General features: G+C 39.1%; 1 protein-coding gene across 1 annotated transcript in view; it reads right to left on the reverse strand.

Annotated features, from left to right (window-relative positions):
• Positions 1–27,280, reverse strand: part of Fur2 (furin-like protease 2) — a 147,831-nt gene that overhangs the window by 13,964 nt on the left and 106,587 nt on the right. Inside the window, exons 11-15 of the mRNA XM_067136712.2 lie at positions 24,183–24,454; positions 22,342–22,618; positions 11,371–11,570; positions 10,042–10,311; positions 1,800–1,999 (exon numbers count right to left, since the gene is read on the reverse strand). Of these exons, the coding sequence (XP_066992813.1) occupies positions 1,800–1,999; positions 10,042–10,311; positions 11,371–11,570; positions 22,342–22,618; positions 24,183–24,454 (1,219 nt within the window). The remainder of the gene's footprint in view (positions 1–1,799; positions 2,000–10,041; positions 10,312–11,370; positions 11,571–22,341; positions 22,619–24,182; positions 24,455–27,280) is intronic.

The raw sequence follows: 27,280 nt of genomic DNA on the forward strand, positions 1-27,280 counted from the left end.
TGAGAAGCCAGTCAACTGTGAATAAACCAGGTGTTTCGTGTAACTGCCAAGCGAACTCGGGGGATGAGAGACCTCAGCTATGATAACGGGACAGGCGTGGAGTTGAGATTGTACTGTATTCTCGGCCAGGGAAACGTTAAAATGCTGGATTTAGTTGAATTTCATAGCCGGTAATGATCTGAGTATTGTGAAATACTGTAATTGGGGACGTAATGAACATTTGAAACCACGAACTTGGAGTATAAGGAACAGAGTAACCAAATTCAGGGTTGTCCAAAATATAGAGCGATGGTCGTGATGATCGGTTTGTCTGTGAGGGGTGTGCAAAATTCATAATGGTATGACGAGATATGACATCGTAATTATATGGCGAGTTGTTTGGTTTGTACGTAGATTCATAGGATATCCAAGTTTTGATAATGGTTAGGACTAGATTAGACTTTAAAGTGTGAAATCACGAGACAGGATATATAGCTGGACATGAATTATGTAACAAATTCTTTTCCAGCCAGATAAACATCGCAATATTGAATTCACATCACAGCTGCGTAGAAATTTGTGAAGAAACCAGAGTCCGCGGAGAAAAAATTTGTTGTTCGTTAACATTCCGTTAAATCATTTAAATTTATTTAATTATTAAATTCAGTGAAACCGCATTTTGAAATAACTTTAATCAAGCAAATAACTTGGAGATGCATTCTGGAAATTTTAGTTTGTTTCTGGGGAATATTAAAAAATAAAGTAACGATTAAGGGGACATATCCGAAGGAAATGGAGTTTACTGCCACTAAGTTTGTGAGCATTGCTATTGTTGTAATTATTGAACTTTGATTGATTGAGCAGTGAATGTGCTGGGGATAGTAAAGTGGAAACTTTGGTCATCAACCGATGTAACTTAATTGTGTTTAGCCTTCAGCCTAGAAACTTGGATGGTCAGGGGGTCATCAACCTCAGTGACTTAGATTAGGGCCATATGCCATTGTAGCATCCTTTCCTTGCGGTCATCATCCACAATGACTTTAAAGTAACTTAGAAGATTAGATGTCGGTCCATGACATAGACGCAGGTCACATCGATTCAATTAAGGGTCCATGCCGTAGAACCACTGTGTGGCACACACCGATTGGACGGCCTTAATTACACCCAGAGTCCAGAGTTCGTGTTACGAGGGCTGGACCATAACGAATCACTATGATGGTACATGTGGTCTCACATGGAAGCCGAATTTAAGGATTTCCAGACTTTCCTTTCTTAAATGATCAATAATTCTAGTAAGAATGCCCGTCAGGCAGTTACGTTAAAGTCTCACACCAGTGTTCAGACGTTTATGTAAAAATGATTGTGGTGTCCAGTGGACACAATTGACTTCTATGATACCATTGACATAAAAGAAGGCTTCAAATTTCCTGAATAAATAGGAATCTTTTAAACAGACCTTTCATTCCAGTAGATAGATTAGAATTACTGAACCCTACCATTACCTCAGCAAGTGACGAAGAACCCGACACGACCCAAGAGACAGATCTCATGAACTTTGCTGATAGGTAAGAAAGGTAGGTATCCCTCAATATGGACCCAAAGGGTTCACTACATACATACATACATACATACATACATACATACATACATACATACATACATACATACATACAAAAACCAATAGAATGTAAAATAACTTTTGCAGTGGCAAACCCATCATATTAATAGCCAAAAATGAAACTGATAAAAACAAGCATCTGGGAGTCCTGCTTGAAAGGAATGATCTTTAGCTCTATTGAGTACGAAACTTTATATCTTACTTGTAAGACAGTAAATATAATGCCAAATGCTATGATAACTGTAGCACAAGCCGCTATAGCCATAGCTGTCACCATGCTGTAAGGAGTATCATGTTCGACCATTCCAATGGAATCTTGCTGGTATGCTAAACTGCTCTCAGCTTGTTCTGCTCCAGCAGATATTCGTCGCTTTCCAGCTGGAGATGAGTTTTGGCAACCACCTGTAAGATAAAATGAAGGCTGATGATACTTGACTCAATCTAATGAAATATTTTAAGTACAATTTTACAGTCAAAACAATTTTAGAGGAATAATCAAACTGACGGGTAGCATGAAGTGAGCATAATGAATGACAGAGATCCTACAGAGAGCAGGAACTTATGCGGAAACTTCTAGAACAGCAATGCAATTCATAACAAACTGATTAAAACTTGTAATATGAGTATAGAAGCTTGCACAGAGCTTATATATATCAGAAAGCTGTGGTAGATTTTTAACTTGGCATACGTTTGCACAGAACTCCAATCACTGTATCTGAACTAGTTAAAAATTATATTGAAAAAACTGATAAATACTTTTATTTCCCCTCAAATTTCAAAACCTAAGTAATATCATGTGTTTTAATAATCTCAGAAACAAACAAAAAAAAACTGAGGATGTGTACATGTCACTCCATGTACATGATTCTTACAGATGACCAGATAAGTGGTTTGGAAAGGAGATGGAATGAATAGCCACAAGTAATATTTTACAGTGAGTGGTATAGAAAGTTGTTGCATATTATACATATTTATTAGGGACACATATTATCGTATATATTGGGTACCATGAAGTTGACGACAACTCCTGGCGACTGAACAGATGGAGTGTCACCAGATGTTTCTGTTTTTCATGAATCCTTTCATTTCTTCCAGTGACATATTCATTTTATTTGTGCAAAGTCTATCCATCTCAGTGCCGGCCACCTTCATCTCCAAGTTCTTTCCACTATCCCAAGCTTTATAATTTTTTTCCAAAGAATCAGACTATCTCATAATATGCCCAAAGTATAACAGCTCTAACCTCGTAATAAATGCCTCATGAGACATATCTGGATTTTTCTGAATTACCCATTTGTTTGCACTCTTGGCTGTTCAAGGTATATGTAAAATTCTTCGCCAGCATCATAGCTCAAACTCAAATGCATCAATGTGTTTTCTATCTCAGTGCTTTATGGTTCAGTTTTCACGACCATTCTGAACTCGATGTACATAGACATATCCAAATATTTTACAATTTTATCTAGCCCTTTAAAGGTTGCCCTCCCAAGTGCTAACTTTCACCAAATTTCTTGTCTACTAGAGCTGACTGATGATTGCTCCCAGCAGACAGAAATTATGCATCATATTGATAACTTCCTTATTTATCCTGATATCCGATCGTGAACCTGTCATTAGAATTTTGCTAATGTTAAAATACAGGCCAATCCTTTCACTCTGTTCTTTAACTTTCATTATGGAACAACAGCCTCGATGGACCATGGTCTACCAAGCAACTGTTGCTCAGCCCAAAGGCCTGCAGATTATGAGGTATTATGTGATCAGCACGACAAATCCTCTCGGCTGTTATTCTTAGCTTCCTAAACCGAGGCCGCCATTTCACCATCAGACAACTCCTCAATTGTAAGCACGTAGGCTGAGTGGACCTTGAACCAGCCCTCAGGTCCAGGTAAAAATCCCTGACCTGGCCAGAAGAGGCAGGCACACTACCCCACACTGTGGGGCTGGCAACTTTCATTATGATGTCCTCCAAATCAAAGTGGTGTCATCTGCATACCACAGGTTATTTATATTCAGACGAGCTATCTTAGATCTGTTAGTGGGCTCATCCAATTCAGCTTTTCTCATAATGTATTCGGTATATAAGCTGAACATATAAAGTGAGAGTATGCAACCCTATCTTACCCCCTTACTAACTGAGAGCCATTCTATGTTGCTATGCTCAGTTCTAACAATGGATTCTTGTCCCAAATGAAGATTATGCATCAATACAGTGAGATGTTATGGAATTCCCACCTTTCTAAGCCTATCCCACATCTTCCTGTGATTTACAGTCGACTGTATATTCTTAGGATAGGAAATGGTCAGCCTCCAGCCATTTGAATTCTGTGACACCTAAAATATAGGGTATAGGGGTAGGTCTATAAATTATCTTTCATGATGCATTCATAAGAATTTCAACAGCCATTGTACAAAAGAATCTTCCTGTTATAGATTCCAAGAAGGAGGAAGAGGGTTCATGTAATAATTTCAAAACCACTGGGTAAATTCTGAATAATTTCATTTCAAGCTAAAAATTAGAGGTGTGAAAAAATTCTCCACAGAAGAAAATACTTAAAATTTTGTGGAATATTTCTGGGATGCTGAATAACAATTTCAGAAACTTCTATTTAGAAATTCAGGGGCAATGAACTGATTTTCCTTACCACATGACTACGATACTCTATTTTAAAAAGTCTACTAGAGATTCAAATAACTTGCTTACAGACTTTTAGTCTACAGAGGTGTGAAAATTATTAGACTGAACATTATGTATGTATTATTTTCATTGCATAATTTATTACTGGCTGCCTACAAAAATTACTATAAATATTTTTCCTCTCCTGTATTGAAGTTCTTTCACATATTACCTGTCTGTTTAAAGTAAATTTTAGAACATTAATATAGTTTCTTTAAATTTCAACAGTGATTATATTCTAGGTAATGTAGACCCCTATCATCATCATCATCATCATCATCATCATCATCATCATCATCATCATCATCATCATCCGGATTCTCTCTGGGTAGGGTAGTGTGCCAAAACCTTCCACCTTACTCGATCTTTCCACCATTCCTATTCTAGTACTTTATTGCTATCAATATCTCTATTTGCAATACAGTCCACAACAGAGCTCCTCTATTTCATTCTAGGCTGTCCCCTAGGCCTCTTTGCAGTCTCTGTGTCCATGAATGTTCTCTTAGGTATTCTCTCTCCTGGCATTCCCATCATGTGTCCAAACCATTTTAACTTTGCTATATCTTTCTCTTCTCGAAGTTTACACACTCCCACGCTTCTCCTTATTTCCTCATTTCGTATTCTATCTTGTCTTATCTTTCCCTGTACGCTCCTCTTTCAGCTGCTTGTATCTTACTTTGGTTCCGCTTAGTCAACGTGCAGGCTGTTGAAGCATAGGTCAGTATGGGATGAGTATAAAACCTTCTTGCACTTCATTGGTACATCTTTGTTCCATACAATGTCATTCACACACTGGTAGAAATTTCTCCGTCCAAATTTCCATCTTGTGATGACATGCTGCCCAAGTATTTGAAATTTTTCACTACTTCAAGAGGTTCATTTCCTATTTTTATCACTCCCCTGGATTTTCTGTTACTAACCTTCATTCCAAAATTGATCTCCTCATTCCATAAATCAACTTGTGTCTGTACTTCCTCTTCATTATCTCCTCAAACTACAATGTCATCAGCAAAGAGCACAGACTTTACTTGCTCACCCGTTATCTTCTCCTTGATATTATGTAGAATTCTATCCATGATGATAATGAAGAGTAAGGGAGACAATACACTTCCCTGCCTTAAGCCTGTCTCAACTCTGAACCATCCAGTTTGACCCACTTTGGTTCTAACACAGTTTTCACAATTTTGATACACTGCTATTACCACTGCATTGTTTCATTCGCAATCTGTGCCTCTGTCAATGTTTTCCATACCAAATTCCTTGGGACACTGTCATATGCCTTTTCAATATCTAGAAAAGTTACCACCATGTCTTTTCCATATTCACAATATTTTTCCAACATTTGCCGCAATGTAAATATTGGGTCAAATGTGGACCTGCCTCTTCTGAATCCATACTGGTGTTCTGCCAATTTTCCCTTTACTCTGTCTCTTATTCGTTTATCCAAGATTCTTTCAAGGATCTTAGCTGTATGAGGCATCAGTGCCACTCCTCTGTGATTTTCATATTGCTTTCTGTCTCTTCTTGAAAATTGGTATAATGACCCCTTTTGTCTACTCTTTTGGAACAGTCTTTTCTCTCCATATCACTTTGAAGAGTCTATACAACCACCGTAGACCAACTACTCCTGCTGCTATTATAATTTCTATGATGACCTCGTTAATTCCAGCTGCCTTGCCTCGTTTCATTCTTCTAGTGGCCCACTCAATCTCTGCCATGGACACCTCGTTTTCCTTTTCTTCCATCTGCACTAAATCTGGTTCTTCGATTTCTCCTTGTACCGAGGTATTTTGCACCTTGTAAAGATGTTCAAAGTATTTTCCCCACCTCTGTAATATATCCTGCTTCTGTGTCATCGCTTCCTCCTGTTCATTTTTAATGAAGTTAGCACCTGCACCTGGGTTTTTCTTCCTTTTTACCCACTGGAATAAGATCTTTAAGCCCATTGTTAATGATTTTTAATTTCTCTTTTGAGTGTAATCAGATGGCATCACATGGTTCTGTGATATTTTGCTTTACTTGAGCACTGATATGATTCAATATGGTTTGTACTATTTACAATCCAAACTCTTGGAAACTGATGTTGTTGGGTTGTGAACAGGCCAAACAGAAAGTCATAATCTCAAAGTAATAAATCCATTCAGATGGTATTTTTCAGAGAACAAGAATCCATGCATTGCAATTTAATTTACATTGAAAACTATCACTACACTTATAACAAATTACCTCAACAATGTACAGAACTACAGATGACAATAGTTCAACACAGTGTGGTAGAGCTTAAAGCAGTTATCAGTATGCAATGCCACCTTGCACCTACTGGATTCATAGCGGGATTCACCCCTATTATTTCCCTCGGGAATTTTTTGGTGAATGTCATACCTTGCACCTTCTGGATGGGTTCTTCTTGTTTCACATCAGCTATTTGCTTCATGTCACATCGACAAAGAAAGGTCTTATGGCGACGATGGGACAGGAAAGGCCTAGGAATGGGAAGGAAATGGCCGTGGCCTTAATTATTAAGGTACAGTCCCAGCATTTGCCTGGTGTTAAAATGGGAAACCGTGGAAAACCATCTTCAGGGCTGCTGACAGTGGGGTTCGAACCCACTACCTCCCGGATGCAAACTCACAGCTGCATGCTGCTTGTTCGCAGTGGGTTCTATCTTCACAGGAAAGTGCCCCCAATGTTTACTTGCAATCTTAGGGGTGTGCTTGCAGCACTTGGCCTAGTCCTGGTCTGGTAATCAGGCAGAACAACCTTTTCCATAAGTTGCTCTGCAATGTCAGTCCTGAAGCATGAAAAACATCTCTTCTTGCTGGGATTCAGCATGTGATAAATAACACTAGCATTCAACATTGCCATATCAAGTACATTGAAATTTTATCTTTTTATACCCTTTGGCATACTGTCTCATTAGTGGGTAGGAAGCAGGGCATTGATCATATGCATCAACACCACCCATCCCATAGCCATACTGTATCTGGTTTTAGGACAAGTTTTTCCCTTTTGTTTGTGGTCTTAACAAAGTCTGGTTTTTCAAGCACTGTTGACAGGAAATGGACATCCCTTTTACCAACCCGTTTTGTTGCCAGAATTCCATTCGCTGAAGCAAAAGTGATTTCCCCTCTCTTTAGTTTTGTTGTTACAAAGTGTGGTGGCATGAATTTTCTGTTTTTACGTACAGTTCCAACAGCATTGGTGTTATGCACAAGTAGTTCACTGAAAAGCATGGGAGAACTGTACCAATTGTCCATGTAAATGGTACGTCCTGATCCAAGTAGCTCGTTACAAAGTTCAAGGACAACTTTCTCACTACATGGCAATTTCTGGGCATTGCCTGCCCCAGCAACATTCTCACCTTCCTTTCCAACATATATCTCAAAATGCCAGCAATATCCAGTTTCAGAACAACAAACTTTATAGAATATGATGCCAAAACATGCCCATTTTGAAGGATTGAATTGAACAAAGGACAACTGCCCTCGAAATTTGATTAGACTTTCATCGATACAGATATTTTTCCCAGGTGTATACACCCTTTGAAATTTGTCCAACAATAGCTGTAATATTGGTCTGACTTTTCTGAGTTTATCACTGGTGTTCTGTGGAGAATTTGGTGCAAAATGTAAAAATCTAGATATGCTCTTGAAGAGCAGAAAAAACTGGCATTTGTTGAACCCGCCTCTTGGTCCAATTTTCTTGAACTGAAGGCTTTTTAGTCTGGGACATCAAAATACACAAAGACACATAAGCCTTCAGTTCATCATTTGTAACAGGAAACCACTTTTCTTCATCATAAGTTTTGGTTTTATTAGCGTTATTATCGATTTCCTGAAATACCTTAGCAGCATATGCATTTGTTTCGTTTGTAACAAGTTCCCAGAATTCTTGAGATAGAAACTCACCCAAAACATCAACCTTCCCTGGATTCACACACAGTATTCATCTTACACAAGCATTCAGTTCACCATTTGTAGTGCAGGATATATTTTTCGTCAGATTGTCTGTCACTGACCAGTTCCACTTTTGGAGGTTAGGCTCATTACCAAACGCAAATTCTCTAATATCACTCTCTAATTCACTTCAAGAACTTTCACTAACATTCACTGAAGATAATTCACCATCACTTAGCTCATAGAAAGTGTCACTGTAGTCACTGTCCTCTAAAAATCTTAGGTACTATCATGTTCATCGTATGAGTTGTTTACATTCTCGCGCCAAGTGACATGGCAAACTTTTGTAACTTATTTGGTAACGAAACAACAATCAAACAGGCTGTGAACAAGTGGGAATGGAAGCATACAAAAATCAACATCTCTAAGGTACATTGTGAACATTATTGAAAGACAATAGGTATCCACAGCAACCATGAAGAACTTCCGCAACATGATGGATATTTCAGTCATTGTATAAATGCAGACTGAAGACCCATGACGGAAATTTCCATCATTTCATGAGAATGGGTTTAAAAAATTAGTACCACCTATACTCGAATACTGCACACCTCTGTGCATAGATCAAATTCAGTACAACATAAATTTCTTCATTTATATTCATTTAGAGCAGGATTCCCAAATGAAAATGTTGATTATACAGGCCTACAACAGTCTTCAAATCTGCACAGTCTGTCACAACACCGTGAATTCCTGGATACACTTTTCATTTTTAAATTGCTTCACTCCTTGGTGGATTGCCCACAACTCCTTGAAAAAATTAATTAATGTACCAGACAGACGCACGAGGTTTAAGAATACACTGTCCACAAATTGGCATAGAACTATGCATTCAATGGGCCAATTAAACAAATGTAAATTTCTAAACAAAGTGGATGTTGATATATTTAATTTCTCATTGCAGAAATTTAGAAATGACTTACACAATCTCGAGAAGTGACTTACTTTCCTGTGTTTACTTGTACTATAACCTGTGTACATCTTTTTCTTCTTATACTCCACTGATCTTTCTTTCTAGTGTGTTTTGTTTTGTTTATTTTTCGCTATTGTTATGTAAAATGGTATTGCCGTTAATAAAGTAGTATTATTAATAATACTGTATTTCAGAAATTTTAGTTGGTTGAATTAATATTTGACTGAAAGATATGGAGTCGCGTGGTATAAATTAGTAGGATAAATGAGAGCAAAAATTAAGGCAATTTTTTTCTCCTTTGAGTCTAATAATTGTCACACCTCTGTATTTAAGGCATGTGGGAGCTACTTCATTGTACAAATTATAGAGATGAATAAATATAGAGTGTAATGGTTTGAGTGTACCGGTAGTAAAAGTTTGAACAAAGAAAGGATGCTAAAGTAAACAGTCTAATTTTAATTGAAAATTTAGGGACGCTGAGGAAATTCCATATTATGATGCATGGACATGGTTAAGAAAAGCATAAGATAACAGTATCTGGAGCAGAACATTGTGATGAATGAGGAGTGATATACATAGAGTAAAATGCAAAAGAACTATATGTTCCCAAACTTGGTTGGATGATGATGATGATGATGATGATGATGATGATGACGACAGGGTCTAACACATAATTTCAGAAGTCTGGAATTTATCTTATAGACTTATGGGCATTCACAAGAAGAAAGAAATGCTGCTAAATCTTTCTGTATACATTTTCTTACACATCGAACTATCAACTATCCAAAAATCTCTAGGTAGCTAGTTGGAGAGAACATGATGCCATAAAGGTTGAATATAAATGGGTAAAACTTGTGCATGAGAATTCTGAGTAAATTTTCCATCAGAAAAGCCTTGCCTGTCAGTTTGTCACAGCTGCAGCATTCCTGTTGTCCTTCAGTGTTGCAACATGGCACACATTGGTTGTTGAGGCGATCAAGGTGTAGAGGATATAAGCATGATGTACAACTGAATGGGCCTGGCCCACTACATGTACGACAGCTATCGTGACAACTCTTGCACAACTGGGTGGGAGGGTCATAGTATTGAGAACCAAGACATTCCATACACAGTCCTCCTTCTAGCATGTAGTGTTGAGGGCAGGATGTACACTGTAGGGGTCCTTCACCTGAAAAATACACAGTGTCATAACAAATGATCCAATACAAGGAAAATCTTGAGTACAAGATATTGCTTTGCTACAGAATTTTTTCTAGAGAGCTGTTACACAGTGGTTTGGATGTGGATGACGTGGATGATGTGGACAATTAGTCACTGGTTTGTTCAGTCAAATAGTATCATACAGTGAAGACTATACTCCGCACGGCTTTACTTCTAAATTGACGTCTTGACCGATTTTGGCTCTGTCTGGTGGTTACACACTGAAACATAGACATCCAACCAATCCCAAGCTGCCATTCATATCGACTTATAACGGCAGAGTGCTATCTCGAAGCTTAGTTGCCGATTCTAAATTTACCTTCACCACGTGGTTAACGTATCTCGCTCAGCGTGTAGGGTATTTGGTACGGTTCGCGATCTTTTGTATTTTTCTTCAGTAATTTGTCTTTTTCATATTAGTCTTTACCTTTCTAGTATAGTACCATAGCCTATAGTGTAATTTACAGTTCAGCCTAGCATAAGTTAGTACAATACAGGTTTAATAGTTCAGTGTATAAGAATATAGCGGTAGTTTTATTTACATCCGTGTATTGGTTAGTATACTTCGTGTGTATTCAGCACATCTCAGTGTAATTCGAAAAAGGCAAGTGGCAAGAAAGTGACTCAGATCAGTGGAGCATTCCCTTTGTAGGCCATAACCTCCTTCCTGTGCTAGCCATTAGCAGTGAGTGATGTGTTGCTATTTCCTCATTCTTAATATATTCTCTAGAAAGTATTGTTTTCTGAATTTGTTTTCAATCCAGATTCATTAGCTTTTCTGAGTATGGTATTACATTTTACAAGGGCTGTTTACCGCGGTCCTATTGCATCAGCAGTTCTTGCTGCGGTGGCGCGCTGGCAACAGAGGTAAGTCGATGCTCATTTGTTTTGCGAAACATCAATTTAGAAGTAAAGCCGTGTGGAGTATAGAAGATAGAATATTTGAAGGTGTAATAGATATATTTACTCTGTATGTCTAGGCTTTATGGAAAAAAGAATTGTAATTCTTCTACAGATTTCAGCTCACCTTTGCATGTTCTACAGTAATGGTGGCACTTCTGGCAACCAAAATCAGTTTTGTAGAATCCTTCAGGGCACTCAGGATGACACTCTCCAGCAGCCAGTTGCCATCCAGGTGGACAGGTGACGCACTGATCTCGACGAGGACCACTACAGGTCATGCAGCTAAGGTAGCATTTGGCACACACACCACGATCACTGTAGTACCTGCACCAGAAAGAGAAAATAAAAAGTTACTGGAATGCTTATTATCAGAAAATAAAATAAGCAAGCTTGTAGTTTTATGTGACTGTTGATATCGTAAATCCCTAGTTTTGTGAAGAACATGGACCATAGGAACGTGACGTCCCTTTTTACAAAATTCAAATCATGGCCGAGGAGCCAGTGACTTCGCTATCACATAGCTCTTTATCATAAAATATAACCTCCATCATTACACATACCCTGAATAAAATGAATCATCATATGCACAGCTCACCCTCATTCCCCAACATAAAAAGAAAGCAACCAATCAAAAGAGCTGAATGTGTTAAAGGTGATTATATAATTTTATGTATTCTTGTGAAACTTGATGATGCAGATGATGATACTTGTAGTTGAAAGGGGACAAAAATCTAAGTCAGCAGCCCCTCACAATGGTACTTATCGCTAGAAAAGTAGAACCATGGTATTTGTCGTGTTGTGGTACTAATCAAGAGTAGCGTAGACTCACGGCATTCCACACATTATGGTAATACTCACAGGTAATGAAATTCGCACATGTATTACAGACCTTTGGTGTTTCGCACATTGTGGCAACATTTACAGGCAACGCAAACCTATGGTGTTCATCACATAAGTGTACTAACCACAGGGACTCGTACTATCCCGCGGTGTTCCTCATATAGTGGGTACTAATCATAGGCAAGCCAGAACCATGGGTTCCGTCAACCCATGGTGTCACTCATAGAGTGCTAATAATCACAGGTACTGTAAAAGCTGTCACACTCTCGGTTGCTACTAATCACAAACCTATTTGGTACCAAACATAGTGGTACTACGCGCAAGTAAAAGCGACCCATGGTATTCCCCGCGTGGTGGTACTAATCACAAGTAGTTTCATGGTTCTAATTTGATCATCCCTTGGTCACCCCTTTTAGTCGCCTCTTACGACAGGCAGGGGATACCGTGGGTGAATTCTTCGCCTGCGTCCCCCACCCACAGGGGGTTCTTGTGAGACTTGAAGAGGAATGATCAATCTCACAAATTTATAAGTTTTGCAAAATGGTATGGTATTTTAGGGGTAATACAATAGTTCTAAAATGGAGCCTCCATGGCTCAGGCAGCAGCGCGCTGGCCTCTCACCGCTGGGTTCCGTGGTTCAAATCCCGGTCACTCCATGTGAGATTTGTGCTGGACAAAGCAGAGGCGGGACAGATTTTTCTCCGAGTACTCCGGTTTTCCCTGTCATAATTCATTCCAGTAACATTCTCCAATATCATTTCATTTCACCTGTCATTCATTAACCATTGCCCCAGAGGAGTGCGACAGGCTTCGGCAGCCAGCACAATTCCTATCCTCGCTGCTAGATGGGGGCTTCATTCATTCCATTCCTGACCCGGTTGAATGACTGGAAACAGGCTGTGGATTTTCATTTTCACAGTAGTTCTAATATCTTAGTGTATTTTGCAACCAATACAGCAACTAGTTGGATTAGGGGTGGCCAGTAATCAAGGGAAGATTGGCATATTATTATTATTATTATTATTATTTTTACTATTATTATTGTTGCGGATCAGTGGTAGAGTGTTGACCTCTTGATCCCAAGATAGTGGGTTCAAACCTGGCAGAGATAGTCAGATTTTTGAAGGGCAGACAATAGTCCATTCGATACTCCATGTCATACAATATCAGCATATAAAAGATCTCTGGTGACACAGTTGGTGTTTACCTGACAAAATTAATTAAAACTCAGCCAAAGACGCCCAAGAGAGATTTGGTTTACTTTGCCACTAGTAGGCCTAGAGTAAAATGGTACATAGAAATTGACGAGCAAGCAGCCAGATGGCATCAAATTAAAATGCTTGCATACAGTATATGAGGCCATAAGATTTTTTCAACTGAAAATTAATATTTTAAAAATCAAAACAATACATGTTCAGAAAATAAAATACCAACCATGTGCATTTATATTTACAGCTATGCGTGGATGAAGGGAAACTATCTAGATTTTGGATGTACCCTAATCTTCCACATGACGTAATCTTTGTAAAAGCAATTCTTTCTCTCTGCCTTTTTTTAGCATCTGGTTGTAGGATTACTTTTTGAAAATTTCAATAATAAATTCAGATTAGACATTCATAGGCTGACCAGATTTCTTCTTGGCCAAAGGAGAACACTTACCTGAAATGTGTTTCAGAGTACAAAATTGTTATGAAATTTAAAAAAAAATTATTGATGTAGTGTTTATTCAGACTCTAGACAGAGAGCAAAATTACATTTTCTTATACTTTTCAGATGATGCTAATAATAAATGGGGAGAACACTTCAAGATATTCTAGAAGTCATTACAAGTTTGCTGGAAATTATACTAGGTCATCATAAAGGCTTGTAGAGTTTTTACTTTTAAATGAGAGTTTTCTACTGTCCAAATTCTGTTTACCTGGGACAGCAGCCTTTCTACAGATGCATTTGTACTCAGTAATGAATGACTGAGAAAAACAACGATGCCCAATAGGCGACCTGCACGCCTATGGGGCCATACCTATAATGAATTCTAATGCTGTCCGGCTCCATGGCTAAATGGTTAGCGTGCTGGCCTTTGGTCACACAGGTCCCGGGTTCGATTCCCAGCAGGGTCGGGAATTTTAACCATCATTGGTTAATTTCACTGGCACTGGGTGTATGTGTCATCTTCATCATTATTTCATCCTCATCATGACGCGCAGGTCACCTACGGGTGTCAAATTGAAAGACCTGCACCTGGCGAGCCGAACATGTCCTCGGACACTCCCGGCACTAAAAGCCATACGCCATTTCATTTCATTCTAATGTTGAAGATGGTACACACACCCAGCCCCCAAACCATCGGAATTAACCAATGAAGGTTAAAATCCCCGACCCGGCTAGGAATTGAACCCGGGACCCCTTGGACCAAAGGCCAGCATACACCCATTTAGCCATGGAGCCTGATGTCCTTAACGTGAACAAAGATTTCTGTCCACCATTTATCCATCATCCAAGCTATTCCACAGACTTAGTTTTTCTGGTGATACATACCTTGTTAAGTATGAAATTTAGTAATCATTACCCATATCAAAGAACCCTAGTCTAGCTATGAATTCAACACTCTTTTCAACCTCAGACCACACAGAAACATGGTTCAATGAAGCCCACTGGAAAATCTTTTAAGTCCTTATATCAGTTTACTCTGTGCTTTGTTTTCTAACCCAGCTGCCTTCTTCCAGTGGTTAAGAGAATTCTTTCAAGAATATTTCTCCTCAAGTCATTGCATCCATCAATCCATTTGGTAGATGTTCTGTCAGGTGGTGGTGGTGGTGATTATTGTTTTAAGAGGAAGTATAACTAGGCAACCATCCTCTATATAACACTAATCAGAGAGAGAAAATGGAAGGGGTCCAACACTTCAAAAAATGAAGGTATCTGTCAAAGGAAGACAAGGGCCACGAAGGGCATGAAAATGAAAGACTCCCTAGGCCTCCATACGTAATACTGCCGGGGTCTGAAAAGAACAAGAGTTGACCAAGGGAGGTCGGATAGGATAGATGAAAGTGAGGAACCTGGCACAAGTAAGTGGAAGCAATACCAGGACTCAGCTAAGGGCCCTATGGTCGCCAACCCACGCTCCAAAGTTCTTTCTCTCTGCCTTTTTTTAGCATCTGGTTGTAGGATTACTTTTTGAAAATTTCAATAATAAATAATAAATACATTCCGTACAATATTATGAAATGTGGGAGCTTGTGGGAAGTGTAGCACAGTTCAGAGACAAGATCCTTGAAAAAAGTTCTCATTAATGAAGGACACCTTTTTATGACTGAGAACGTACGATTTTATGCCTGGATATACATCTGTGTTTCTGCTTACTGCAAGCATGACAGACATCCACCTTGTTTTACTGTACCTTAGGATTTGTTTGTGTTCAACATCCACAAATGTACAAAATTCTTTTAGTTCTTCACTATCTTCACTATCAGTCTCCAAATCAATAAGCAAGCAATCACTGGCTGACTGCATTGCGTTGTTAAGAACATGTACACCACATCCTCTGCATAACACTTCTCTCTCCAAAAATATGTTTAATTTTCTGAATGCATTGTTTTGTCCCTTCCTTTCATCTCCATCTAAATTGCTGTTTGTGTTATCATCACAGAAAACAATAAATAACCTTACTTGCAAGATCATTTTCAACCAATACTTCACTGAAATATTTAACCACAGTATCTGGAGGCTTCTTCTGACTGCAATTGTTGATCCAACAGTTTCATTTACACACTACCATATGGTCAATAAAATCTAACAAGAATGGGAAATAATTTCACTTATCTGTGATTTGAAGCGTCTGTTGGAACAGAAAAGTAATGTGCCTCTCCTAATTGCTGCTTTACTTCTTGCACAGAGAAAGGTGCAAATACTTCCATAACTATGGCCTCACATTTTGTACAGGTGCATGAATATTTTGGCTTTAAACATTAGTTTTGAGGTGCAGTCATTTCCACGGAAACTTTGATTTTCTTTAATTGTATGATAGGTTCAAACTCCTTCATATGCAGTGATTTCAATATATCTAGATGTTGGCACAGTGTTTTCAAAGAACAACATCATCACTTTCAAAGAACTTACACTTATTTTAGAAGATTTATGGTGTGCAGATACCAAGTGTTTTGTTATGCCGCTAGCACCACCATGTGCAATACTGAAAGTTCCCCTACATGTTTCACACAAGACATCACTTTCCAAATTTGTCTTTTTGATAAACTGATATTACTCCTGCAAGTCACAGATGAAAGCATATTCTGGTTTAAGCAGTGATCTTTCTTGTTTAGCATAAAAATCATGTTTAATACTTTTAATGGTTATGGATTACATGTAATTAGCATGTCATGATAACTAACTGAACAGACTGACGTTAACAGAAGTCACAAACAAAAACAAAGAATTCAGTATGTGCAGAAGTGTTGCCAACCTGAGTCCGTGAAAATTCTTAGTCTCTATGACCAAGTCTACATAGATAACATGACCAGTTGGCAGCATCTGTACATACTAGCAGCGAATGTACGAAACACGTCTTATTCTTTTACCACATTTTGGAAAAGCGGGATGTTTGAAGTTTACAATCTGCAAGGAAGGATATTTGGGCGTCCTACCACACTAGCAAATTTTGGGAGGACAGACATCGCAAAAGGAGGACATCTGGTCAGCCTAGACATCCAGCATAGAAAAGAAGTTAAAACACACATTTCCTTGGTCAGAAAATTATTGTACATCACTGAGTATTATGTAATATTTAAAGAAAGAAATCTACATTCACATTTTTTATGAAGCTGAGGTCTATTATAAATTATTGCCTTCACAATAATATGCTTTAAGGAGAGGAAAAAAAGGATAGGAACGCAAAGGTCAAATACAATTACAGGCTAGTGTGATCAGAGAGAGCAAACAGAAAGGAAAGACTAAGATATGTTGTAAAAATAAGAACACAAAGACAAACTTGACAACTTCACACATTGTTGTCTAAATAGATGGCTTCTCATCCTATAAATCCCAGTTCTTAAGACCTATTTCTTTCTACATTTCCCTCTTCCCTCAGAGCTTATTTCTGTTTCCCAGTTTTGGCAAAGTAGCGAACATCCCCACTACCTGATAGGCTATTCTTGAGAGTTCTTCTCCGAAGAATGATCGTCTTTATACTTCCATGTTTTCACATTTGTGTCCTTGACTCTCCTTCCTGTTACTCACTCTGCCCATTCAATCCTGCAATTGAACACCTGATCCCAATAGAGCAAGCTGGGTTCCGCCCCAAGCGAGACTGTAATGACCAAGTCCTTGCCTTAACATCATATCTGGAGATTGGTTTTGAGAAGAAATTTAAAAATGTTTCTGTCTTCCTTGATCTGTCAGCGGCCTATGATACTGTCTGGAGAAAGGGTCTCCTCCTGAAGCTCATCAAGATTGTACCTTGTCTTAAGGTGATTACTCTCACTGATAATGTATTGAGTAATTGATTATTCCAGGTATTCTCTGAAAATTCCAGGAGTAGATTTCACAAATTGAATAACAGCTTACTGCAGGGTTCATTCTTAGCCCCTATACTGTTCAATTTGTACATCCATGATAACCCAGAAACTACAGCTCGGAAATTCATTTATGCTGGCGATATAAACCTAACAATACAGAGATCTACTTTCAAGGAGGCTGAGGATATACTGTTTGAATATCTACGGGTGATGGATGAATACTTTAGGAAGTGGAGACTTCAGCCAAGTCCTTCGAAGACGGAAGTAGCCGCATACCATCTCAACAACTTAGAGGCTACTTATCAACCTAGGATATGGTTCAGGAATCAACTTTTGAAATACAATAGTACACCAAAATACCTAGGTGTAACATTAGACAGATCACTGACATATCAAAGTCACATAGAAAAAACAGCCGCCAAACTTAAGACCCAGAATAACCTGCTGAGCAAGTTAGCTGGAACTTCATGGGGAGCTGACGCCAATACTTTGCGAACTACCGCCTTGGCCATGGTGTATTCTACAGCTGAGTATTGTGCCAGAATATGGTTAAATAGCTCTCACTGCAATCTAATTGATATCCAACTTCACCAGGCTGTGCGCATTGTATCCGGCATGCTGTACTCAACTCCAGTGCAATGGTTACCTGTCCTTTGCAACATCTCTCGCCCTCATATAAGGAGACAACAAGCACTTAATAGCTTATGGTGCAGAATAGTGAAGAATGAGGTCCTTCCTATACATCAGGATATAAAGCAGCACACTTCAACTAGGCTGAAATCAAGAAAACCAGCATGGAAGACAGCTTTGGACCTGTCATGTTTTCGGTTCAATCCCAGGAATGCCTGGAGAGAAGACTGGAGGATGTCGTCTCCCAGTGGCTTATGTGATATCTCCGACCCCAGCATGAAACTGGCTGGCTTTAGTCTGCCCCGTGCTGTTTGGTCAACCCTGAACAGGGTCCGATGTTGTGTCGGTAGGACTGGCGCAGCCTTACATCTGTGGGGATGGATAGATTCTCCCTGCTGTGACTGTGGTGCTCAAGTGCAGTCTATCAAGCACATAGTTCAAGAGTGCCCCCTACGTGCATTTCCTGGCTCTGTGGACGAATTTTCTGAAGTAACACCAGAAGTGATTACATGGATAAAAAACTTGGACATTAAAATATAAAAGTGAAGTCCTGATGCTGTCACCAACTTGTATATTTGTACATTTTGTATTATGTTTGCATATTTTGATTGTCATGTACACATCATACGCTAATAAATAATAATAATAATAATAATAATAATAATAATAATAATAAGCCTGATTTTGTGCTTGTCCTCTTGTGTTCTTTTCTTTCTTTCTTCATATCTTAAAAGTAGGCCTATTCACTTCCATTTGTTAACACTAGAACGGCCAGAGCGGTCATTTTGACCGTTAGCGAATTTCAAGGTATTCCCACGCTCGTAACTTTTTACGCACGAGGTTGTTCTTTTGTGACTTTTAATCTTTTAGGGTTATGTACATTCACGCCAAAAATTACATCCGTAGATAATAAGGGAACACCGATATTGTCCCTTATACCTAGGAAGGCCATAAGCGGTCATTTTGACCGCTTCACTTCCTTGATACGGTGAGCTCTATTCTGCTCACTGCTTGCTTCGTGTGATATATTTACAAGTGGCGCTATAGGGGCGTATGATATAACTAAATAGTATGCCTCTAGCAGTGGTTGCGAGTGGACGAGTTAGTGCCTGTCCCTTGTGGCGTATAGTGCGTAATAATGGCTCGGCGGCAAAAACTTACTCCTGTTCAATTATTAGCAGAACTTGAAAAGCTAGGAGAAGACGAATCAGGTGACGAAGATACGTTATCAGATATAGACGCAATGAGTGACGATGAGAATTTTATAACTCAACAGTGTGATAATATGTCTGATAGTGATGGTGATTCGCCTGATGAAAATATGCACACAGTGGACTTCGCACCTACGACAGACGCAGTTACTCCTTCAACCAGCCGTGATCAATCTTGCAGCAGAGGACGATCTCTTAGCAGCAGGCAACCTGTTCGAAGAGGAAGGGAACGAGGTGGGAGAGGTCATGAACTGGTAAAGTCTTCTTCATTTGCACCAAGGGATCAGTTATGTGGTAATGATGGAATAACTATTTGGACTGTTGTCGACAGTAGTGGGAACCCCCCTGGAAGGATGGCTGCTCAGAATGTACTGAAAGAGGCAGCAGGGCCTACTTCTCACGCTAAGCGTAACGTAGAGACTAACAGCAAGGTTAGTGCCTGGCGTTTATTCATTGACGCATCCATGTTGAAGCATATAAAGATGTGTACAGAGACCGAAGCTCGTAGACAGACAACGGATAATAATTGGTCTATTTCTTTGGAAGAATTAGATGCTTTTATTGCTTTGTTATACGCCCGTGGAGCTTATAAACTTACTAATCTAGCTGTAGATCATATGTGGTCTTCTTTATGGGGTCCCCCTGTTTTCACTAACACTATGGCAAGAAACAGGTTCAAAGAAATTCTAAGGTATTTGCGCTTTGATCTCCGTAAAAGTAGATCCACTCGTTTGCAGAGAGATAAATTTGCTTTGGCTTCGGCTATTTGGAATAGATTTATTGAGAATTGTTATGCGTGCTATAAACCAGGAGCGAATGTCACAGCTGATGAACAACTCTTCCCCAGCAAAGCTCGGTGCAGGTTCACGCAGTACATGGCCAACAAGCCAGATCAATTTGGCATAAAATTCTGGCTACTGGTAGACGTTGATTCTAAGTATGTGTGCAATGGGTTTCCTTATCTTGGGAAAGACGAAATGCGACCCGCCAGTGAGTCACTGCCTGAAAATGTTGTCATGAAACTTATGGACCCATACCTCATGAAAGGACGTAACGTGACCACTGATAACTTCTCTACATCGATAAAGTTGGCTGAGAGACGGAAAGAGAAGAAAACTAGTATTGTTGGAACAATCAATCGAGTGCGGAAGGAAATCCCAGTGTCAATCAAAGCACTACGTATGAATCTGTACGAGACTGTCATACTTCAGAAGGAAGATCACACTACTCTCACAGTATATCAAGGAAAAATGAACAAGAATGTGCTTCTGCTAAGCACTCTACATCCAAGCGTTCGAGTCAGTGAAGATAACAAGAAGCTCCCTAGTACTACTGAATTTTATAACGAAACTAAGTATGGTGTGGATGTAGTTGATCAAATGGCGCGTGAATACTCCACTAGAGCTGGATGCCGAAGCAATAAATTCATGTATGGTCTACAAGGAAGTTACGGGACAGAGAATCTCCCGAGATGATTATATTCTTGAAGTAATACAAGAACTAAGATCTGATTTTGTGAAGACAAGATCCTGGTTGATTGAACTCCCTACACTTCAGCCTGAGCCTCAGATTCAGGTTCAATATGCCAGTCGAAAGCGACGACAATGTCAAGTGAACTCCAATTGTAAACAGAACAAAACCTCTGACACATGTTCTTCGTGCAACAAAGTAGTCTGTGGAAAATGTTCGTGTAAGGTAATAACTTGCATGAATTGCTTGTCAAGTGCCTAAATAGGCTTGTAAACAAATAGAGACCGTTATTTTTATCATAATTTTTCACAAAGGCATTCAATAGCAAGACCGCCGAAATATTTCATTGTTACCTATCAGAAGTGAGATAATATGAACAATTATTAATATTTAACAATGGATTCACCCGTATACAATACATCCTAATGGTTAACTATGTTGTTTTAAAATAAATAATTGAACATTCGCATGTTTCTCAGATCCTGGATCCTAGGTATATGTCAGTAAGCGGCAGCGGTCAAAATGACCGCCTGCGGCCTTTATAGGTATGAGGAATGTTCGGCCGTTCTAGTGTTAATACCCTTTCCATTATATACACACAGAGTTCGGAAGTAAATGAGTAAAAGCGTGTCCGGTTTTTATCTTTTTTGTTACGGTAGTGGTTTAAAGTCGCACTAATACATCAAAGATTTTCGGCGATGCACAGATGGGAGAGGGCTAGGATTGAGAAGGTAGTGGCCATGACCTTAATTAACGTGCAGCCCCAGCATTTGCCTGGTGTGTAAATGGGAAACCACAGAAAACCATCTTCATGGCTGCCGATGGTGGGATTCGAACCCACTATCTTCTGAATGGACGATTAAGATAACTTTTCAGTTCTACTAAAGCAGAACCAGTAGCTTCATGGGTGCTGGAGGAGGTACCTTCTTACCTCTACAGTACTTCCGAAGACATCAAACTTATCCTACAATATATTCATCATTGCTGGGGATGTTCTTGAAAATGAAAACAGGTATTCCTTCAAGTGGCCCCCAGAGCGTCTTTTCAGCATATGCAAAATGTACTTTGGTTTAGATATCAGAATTTTAACACGCCATTGTTTTGTAAAATAAAGGGCAAATTATTTGAAATGCTAGAAGTCACTAATTAAAATTACGGGAAGAAATAATTTTCATGGTTACTCAATTGCAATTTAGTCACCAAATAATAGACGTCACAGAGCACAGTATACCAGGCTGTTGCTTCTCATACAATAATACAGAGTTGATAACCAAACATACTGCATCAAAAGTAACAAATGTTACTTCATAAACAAATAGATCCTCTAGAGATAATGATGCTTGTTGTTTAAACGGGCCTAACATCTAGGTCACCAGCCCATCCTCTAGAGACTCAATATTCTATCAAACCAAACCATCTGTGTATACTACTCACCCTGGAGCACAAGTGGCTTGACACTGTCCATTTTGAAGGTGTAAACCAGTTACACATGAGGTGCAGTTGATACGAGAGACACAGCGCAGACAAGTATGCAGACAAGGTGCACACACTCCCTGCTCAATGAAGGAGCCATCTTGACAGGCAGCCAAACAGTGGGAATTCTGAAGTAATAGTGGTGAAGGGCAAGTGAGACAGGCATCCTCGGTTGCTCCATTACAGGTCTCGCAGGTCGAATGGCAGGGACGGCAATGTCCATCCTCAAAGTATTCCGCTGTAATGATATCACCATACAATTCATAACAATTGTACAAAAGTAGTCAGATGAATAATTTAATGAATGAATGAATGAATGAATGAATGAATGAAGAAAGAAAGAAAGAAAGAAAGAAAGAAAGGCTACACCATAAAAAGAGAGAAAAAATATATTTCTGATTTACTTGCATCTTCAATTTGTTGCCTGCATGTACTGACAAACACAAATTTTGGCAGAGCATATCTGTATTAGTAATTTGATGTACACCACATATTTTTAGCCTCAAACTAATGTCTTGAATTTTAATGTATAGCTTCCTCCCAATAAACATGGACTAGCTTTCTAAATATTTTCCTTGAGAGTCCAAGTCCGCACTTTCATCAACAGCAAGGATGTTTTGGAAGTTTGGAGAAGTACAAAGGAATTTGGGGAAGTGATACAACCTGGATTCAGGGAGGACAGTGAAAAAGCACATTAACCAGCTATGCTCAACTTTGGTTATGAATGCAAAAAGATCTGCCATGTTTGGCCCAATCCAATATTTTGATGTGCCCAGAATACCATGTTCACTAGCAGTACCAATGAATCTAACGCCACCTCAAGAAGCATCTGTAACAACACCCATTGCTCCACCAAGATGTTCACAATGGGAAAGGTGTGCTAAAAGATTCCAAGAATATGTGATGTGATAATGCTAGAACTACCATATACATTTTTGTATGTCTACTTTCAGTGCTTTACAAATGAATGGATGAAAACCATAACGGTATAAGTAACATTTTGGTCATTCAGAAAAAAAGGCATTTAAACATCTTAACACTCATATGAAGCATGCTATTTGTAGTTATACCACCCACCACTAGAGCGCAGAATATTACCGCTATCACTTGTATCTCTTTGCTGGTGAAGAGATACATCCTCCCGGAGTTACATCCTGCACTTAACTCATTTTTTTTTTAAATGTCACTTATACCATTATGGTTTTCACCCATTCAAATGCAGAAGTTAGTTTTCAATTCTAGTTCTTTCTATTATACGTAGATTAAATACTTTTTAAAATTAAGCCATCTGTGATTCATGTGCTCATGAATTTTCTGTGTAAGTTGTGGAGAGATTATCATGACTTTCAACACTTCAGCTAGGCTGTGTAATTCCTCTTTGCATCCAGTGTTCTTTGGAGTATTCTAACAATTGCAATAAAACATAATTCAAGTTCTCGTTTACTGATTTTATAATCATATCCATGCTTATTTTAATTCAAAGAGAGTTATGCTAGCCCTTGAGCAGCAAAAACTGCAGCATTATCTGTTAATGAACAGAACAAACTGGAATAAGTACCTGGCTTTGTTGGAGCAGAGAACTGGTGGTTGAACTCAAGAAGAATTTTTGAGAACAGTAAAACAATTTGGAGTACTATAAAAACTCCCTGACATGTAAAACAAAAATGGAATTAACCTCCTATGTCTGGTATTTTTTACATGTGGTGGTGGAACAGGGTCAGATAAAGAGCTTGACATCATCTTTATAAGCTAAGCAACTAAATTATTACAATAAATAAAAATAGCTTCATGGTCAAACTTACATGAATCACAATGAATATTTCCTTCCGGTACACAACGTCCTTTCCTATTCAGCGACCAACCTTCATTACATGTGAGGCAGACTGCACTATTACATGTGGCACAACCATTGGGACATTTAAGACACTCTCGACGTTTCTTATCTGCGTAGTAACCATCAGGACATACATTGGAACAGGTTCCAGCTAAAGAGTATCGTCCAGGACGACATGAGATGCATTGAGTCTCACTTGAACCATTGCATGTTTCACATGAAGAATGGCAAGGTGCACATCTGTGAAATAGAAGAATCCATTATCTCATACAAGAACAATTAAAACTCTAAATGAGCTATATAAAGGCAAATGCATATTTATATTAGGGTAGAACACATCTGACATCTGGAGTGTTTCAAGATCTATGACCATATTTGACATAAGAACATCAACAATAAAGAAAGGCAATGCTTTTGTTCTTTAATTATTACAATCTGATTCAGAAGTTAAGAGTTTTTCAATCAATTTTAGTTTTCATATTTAATAAAAATTGAATTGTTTAATCACATTTTATATGTTAGTATGGCTCCATGGCTAAATGATTAGCAGTCTGGCTTTTGGTCCAGAAGGTCTCGGGTTTGATACCCGGCCAGATCGGGGATTTTAACCTTAATTGATTAATTCATCTGGCTTGTGGGGCTGGACGCATGTGCCATCTTTATTATTAGAAATCATCTCAGGTAGGGCCTTATCCTCACAGACATGCAGACCAACAATAGGCCACCTTCTAAAAACAGCCTGCTCCAGGCCTCTTTGTAGGCCATATACCATTATTATTATATATGTTAGTTTTAATTTTTAATTTCGTGTGGCTATTTCTAGCCGAGTGCAGCCCTTGTAAGGCAGACCCTCCAATGAGGGTGGGGGGCATCTGCCACGTGTAGGTAACTGTGTGTTATTGTGGTGGAGGATAGTGTTATGTGTGGTGTGTGAGTTGCAGGGATGTTGGGGACAGCACAAACACCCAGCCCCCAGGCCAATGGAATTAACCAACCCGGCCGGGAATCGAACCCGGGACCCTCTGAACCGAAGACCAGTACGCTGACCATTCAGCCAACGAGTCGGACATATATGTTAGTAGTGGAAATGGAACTACAAGGATAAGAGTACAGTATTGGAAGGGAACAAACAAGTGTCAAATCAAGTCATATATAGAGATAGGAACAAGAAAAGGAACACATAACAGGATGAACACAATGGTATGTCAGTGTGGGAAGAGGAAGGAACAGAAAAAAGGACACAAGGACAAGAGGCCAAAGATAGTTTCCACATCTTCATACACTGCTGTCTTCAAATTGACAGGCTCTCTCCCTATGAATCCCAGTGAGGAGACAGTCTATCTATTTGAAGAGAGTAGTGTATGAAGATGAAGAACAAGGGTTAAGGAAGAGAGAAGTCATCTGTAGAAGTTTGTGAAGGTGTGGAGTTGGTATTAACCCTTGTCCTTTTGTGTTTTCATGTTTGTCATTGTGTCCTATTTCTGTTGCTCTCTCTTCCCACACTTTCCCCTGTGGATCAGAATGGTAGAATAACATCTATGGTATCCCCTGCCTGTCATAACTGCGACTGAAAGGAGCCCCAGAGGCTTTTAACTTGCGAGCATGGGTTGGTGGTCATGAGGCCCTTAGCTGAGTCTGGCATTGCTTTCACTTGTGGCAGACTCCTCACTTTCATCTATCCCATCCCACCTCTCTTGGTCAACTCTTGTTCTTTTCTGATCCTGATGGTTATTAGGTTTGCGAGACCTAGGGAGTCTCTCAATTTCACACCCTTCATGGCCCTCACCTTTCTTTGGCCAATACCTTCATTTCTGAAGTGTCGGATCCCATCCAATTCTTTTCCTCTAGTTAGTGTTAATAGAGGATGATTGCCCAGTTGTATTTCCTTTTAAGACAAGAATCACACCATCAGATCTTCCCACATTGACTTGCCATTGTGCTCATCCTATTATGCATTCCTTTTCTTGTTGCTATCTCTCTGTATGACACCTCAAGGATAAGAAGTTAGGAAGAAAGGTACACACACACAGTGAGGAACAAAATTGCAGGCTGGAGTGAGGGAAGGGAGCAATGAAAAGAAGAGACAAGAACAAACATAAAGAGCACAAAAAGACAAGGGTTAATACCAACTCCACACCTTCACAAACTTTCATTTCTACAGATGACTTCTCTCTTCCTTAACCCTTGTTCTTCCAGAACTTTCTGTTTTCAGCCCTAGACAAGGTCACTTATGCCTCCCAGCTTCATTCTTTCTCTCTGTTTTCTTGCATCTATCCAACTCTCTCCTTATCCTGCACTTGCCACATGGGCCTGTCAACAAGCATGGATGTCCACCTCCCTGCTGGTGAAGTTCATAAGCACAAACAAGCTTACCTGGGGCTAAGGAGAGATAGATCAGGAAGAACAGGGATTGATGAGGGGACAGCCCATCTATGGAGATTAGCATGTGCGAAGATGTGGAGTTTGTTCTTACCCTTTTGTATTTTCATGTTTGTCTTTGTTTCTCCTTTCTATTGGTCCATTTGCCCACCACAGTGCATCATTTTATTCTCTCTTGTATGTGTTCCTATTCACCTTCCTAACTTTCTATGTTTCATACACCTCAAATATTTAGAATATCAAAGACATTATATTTGTTCTTATTATTTATTAGGTCTCATGAAAGAGGGTTGTACTGATTGCTCTGCACAATATACACACAAGATATCAAACAATAAGAAAACCACAAGGAGCAAAGTTATTTTTAAAATTTATCTTATTTGGAGAGCATTTATCTAAGATTGCTTTCTAGGATAATATGGCATCTCTCCTAAAATATGCACTGAAGTAAAAAATTTGATATTTGATAAATATACTTGTTTGTTGACATTTTTTGTTGTTTAACCCTGGAGAGGGCATGTAAAAATACTCCCAGGTGTGTAAAAATACTCCTGTGAGGAGGCACGCATGGGGTTTTAGACCGGGTCACGAAAATGTAACACAACTTAAGTAAAAGCTATGTTTAATATTACAAAACAAGTAAATAATTTTGAACCAGCTTATAAATAAATAATATTCAAAGATGCT

Source organism: Anabrus simplex, chromosome 1 (genome assembly GCF_040414725.1).
Source record: "Anabrus simplex isolate iqAnaSimp1 chromosome 1, ASM4041472v1, whole genome shotgun sequence".
In the NCBI taxonomy this organism is placed as follows: domain Eukaryota; kingdom Metazoa; phylum Arthropoda; class Insecta; order Orthoptera; family Tettigoniidae; genus Anabrus; species Anabrus simplex.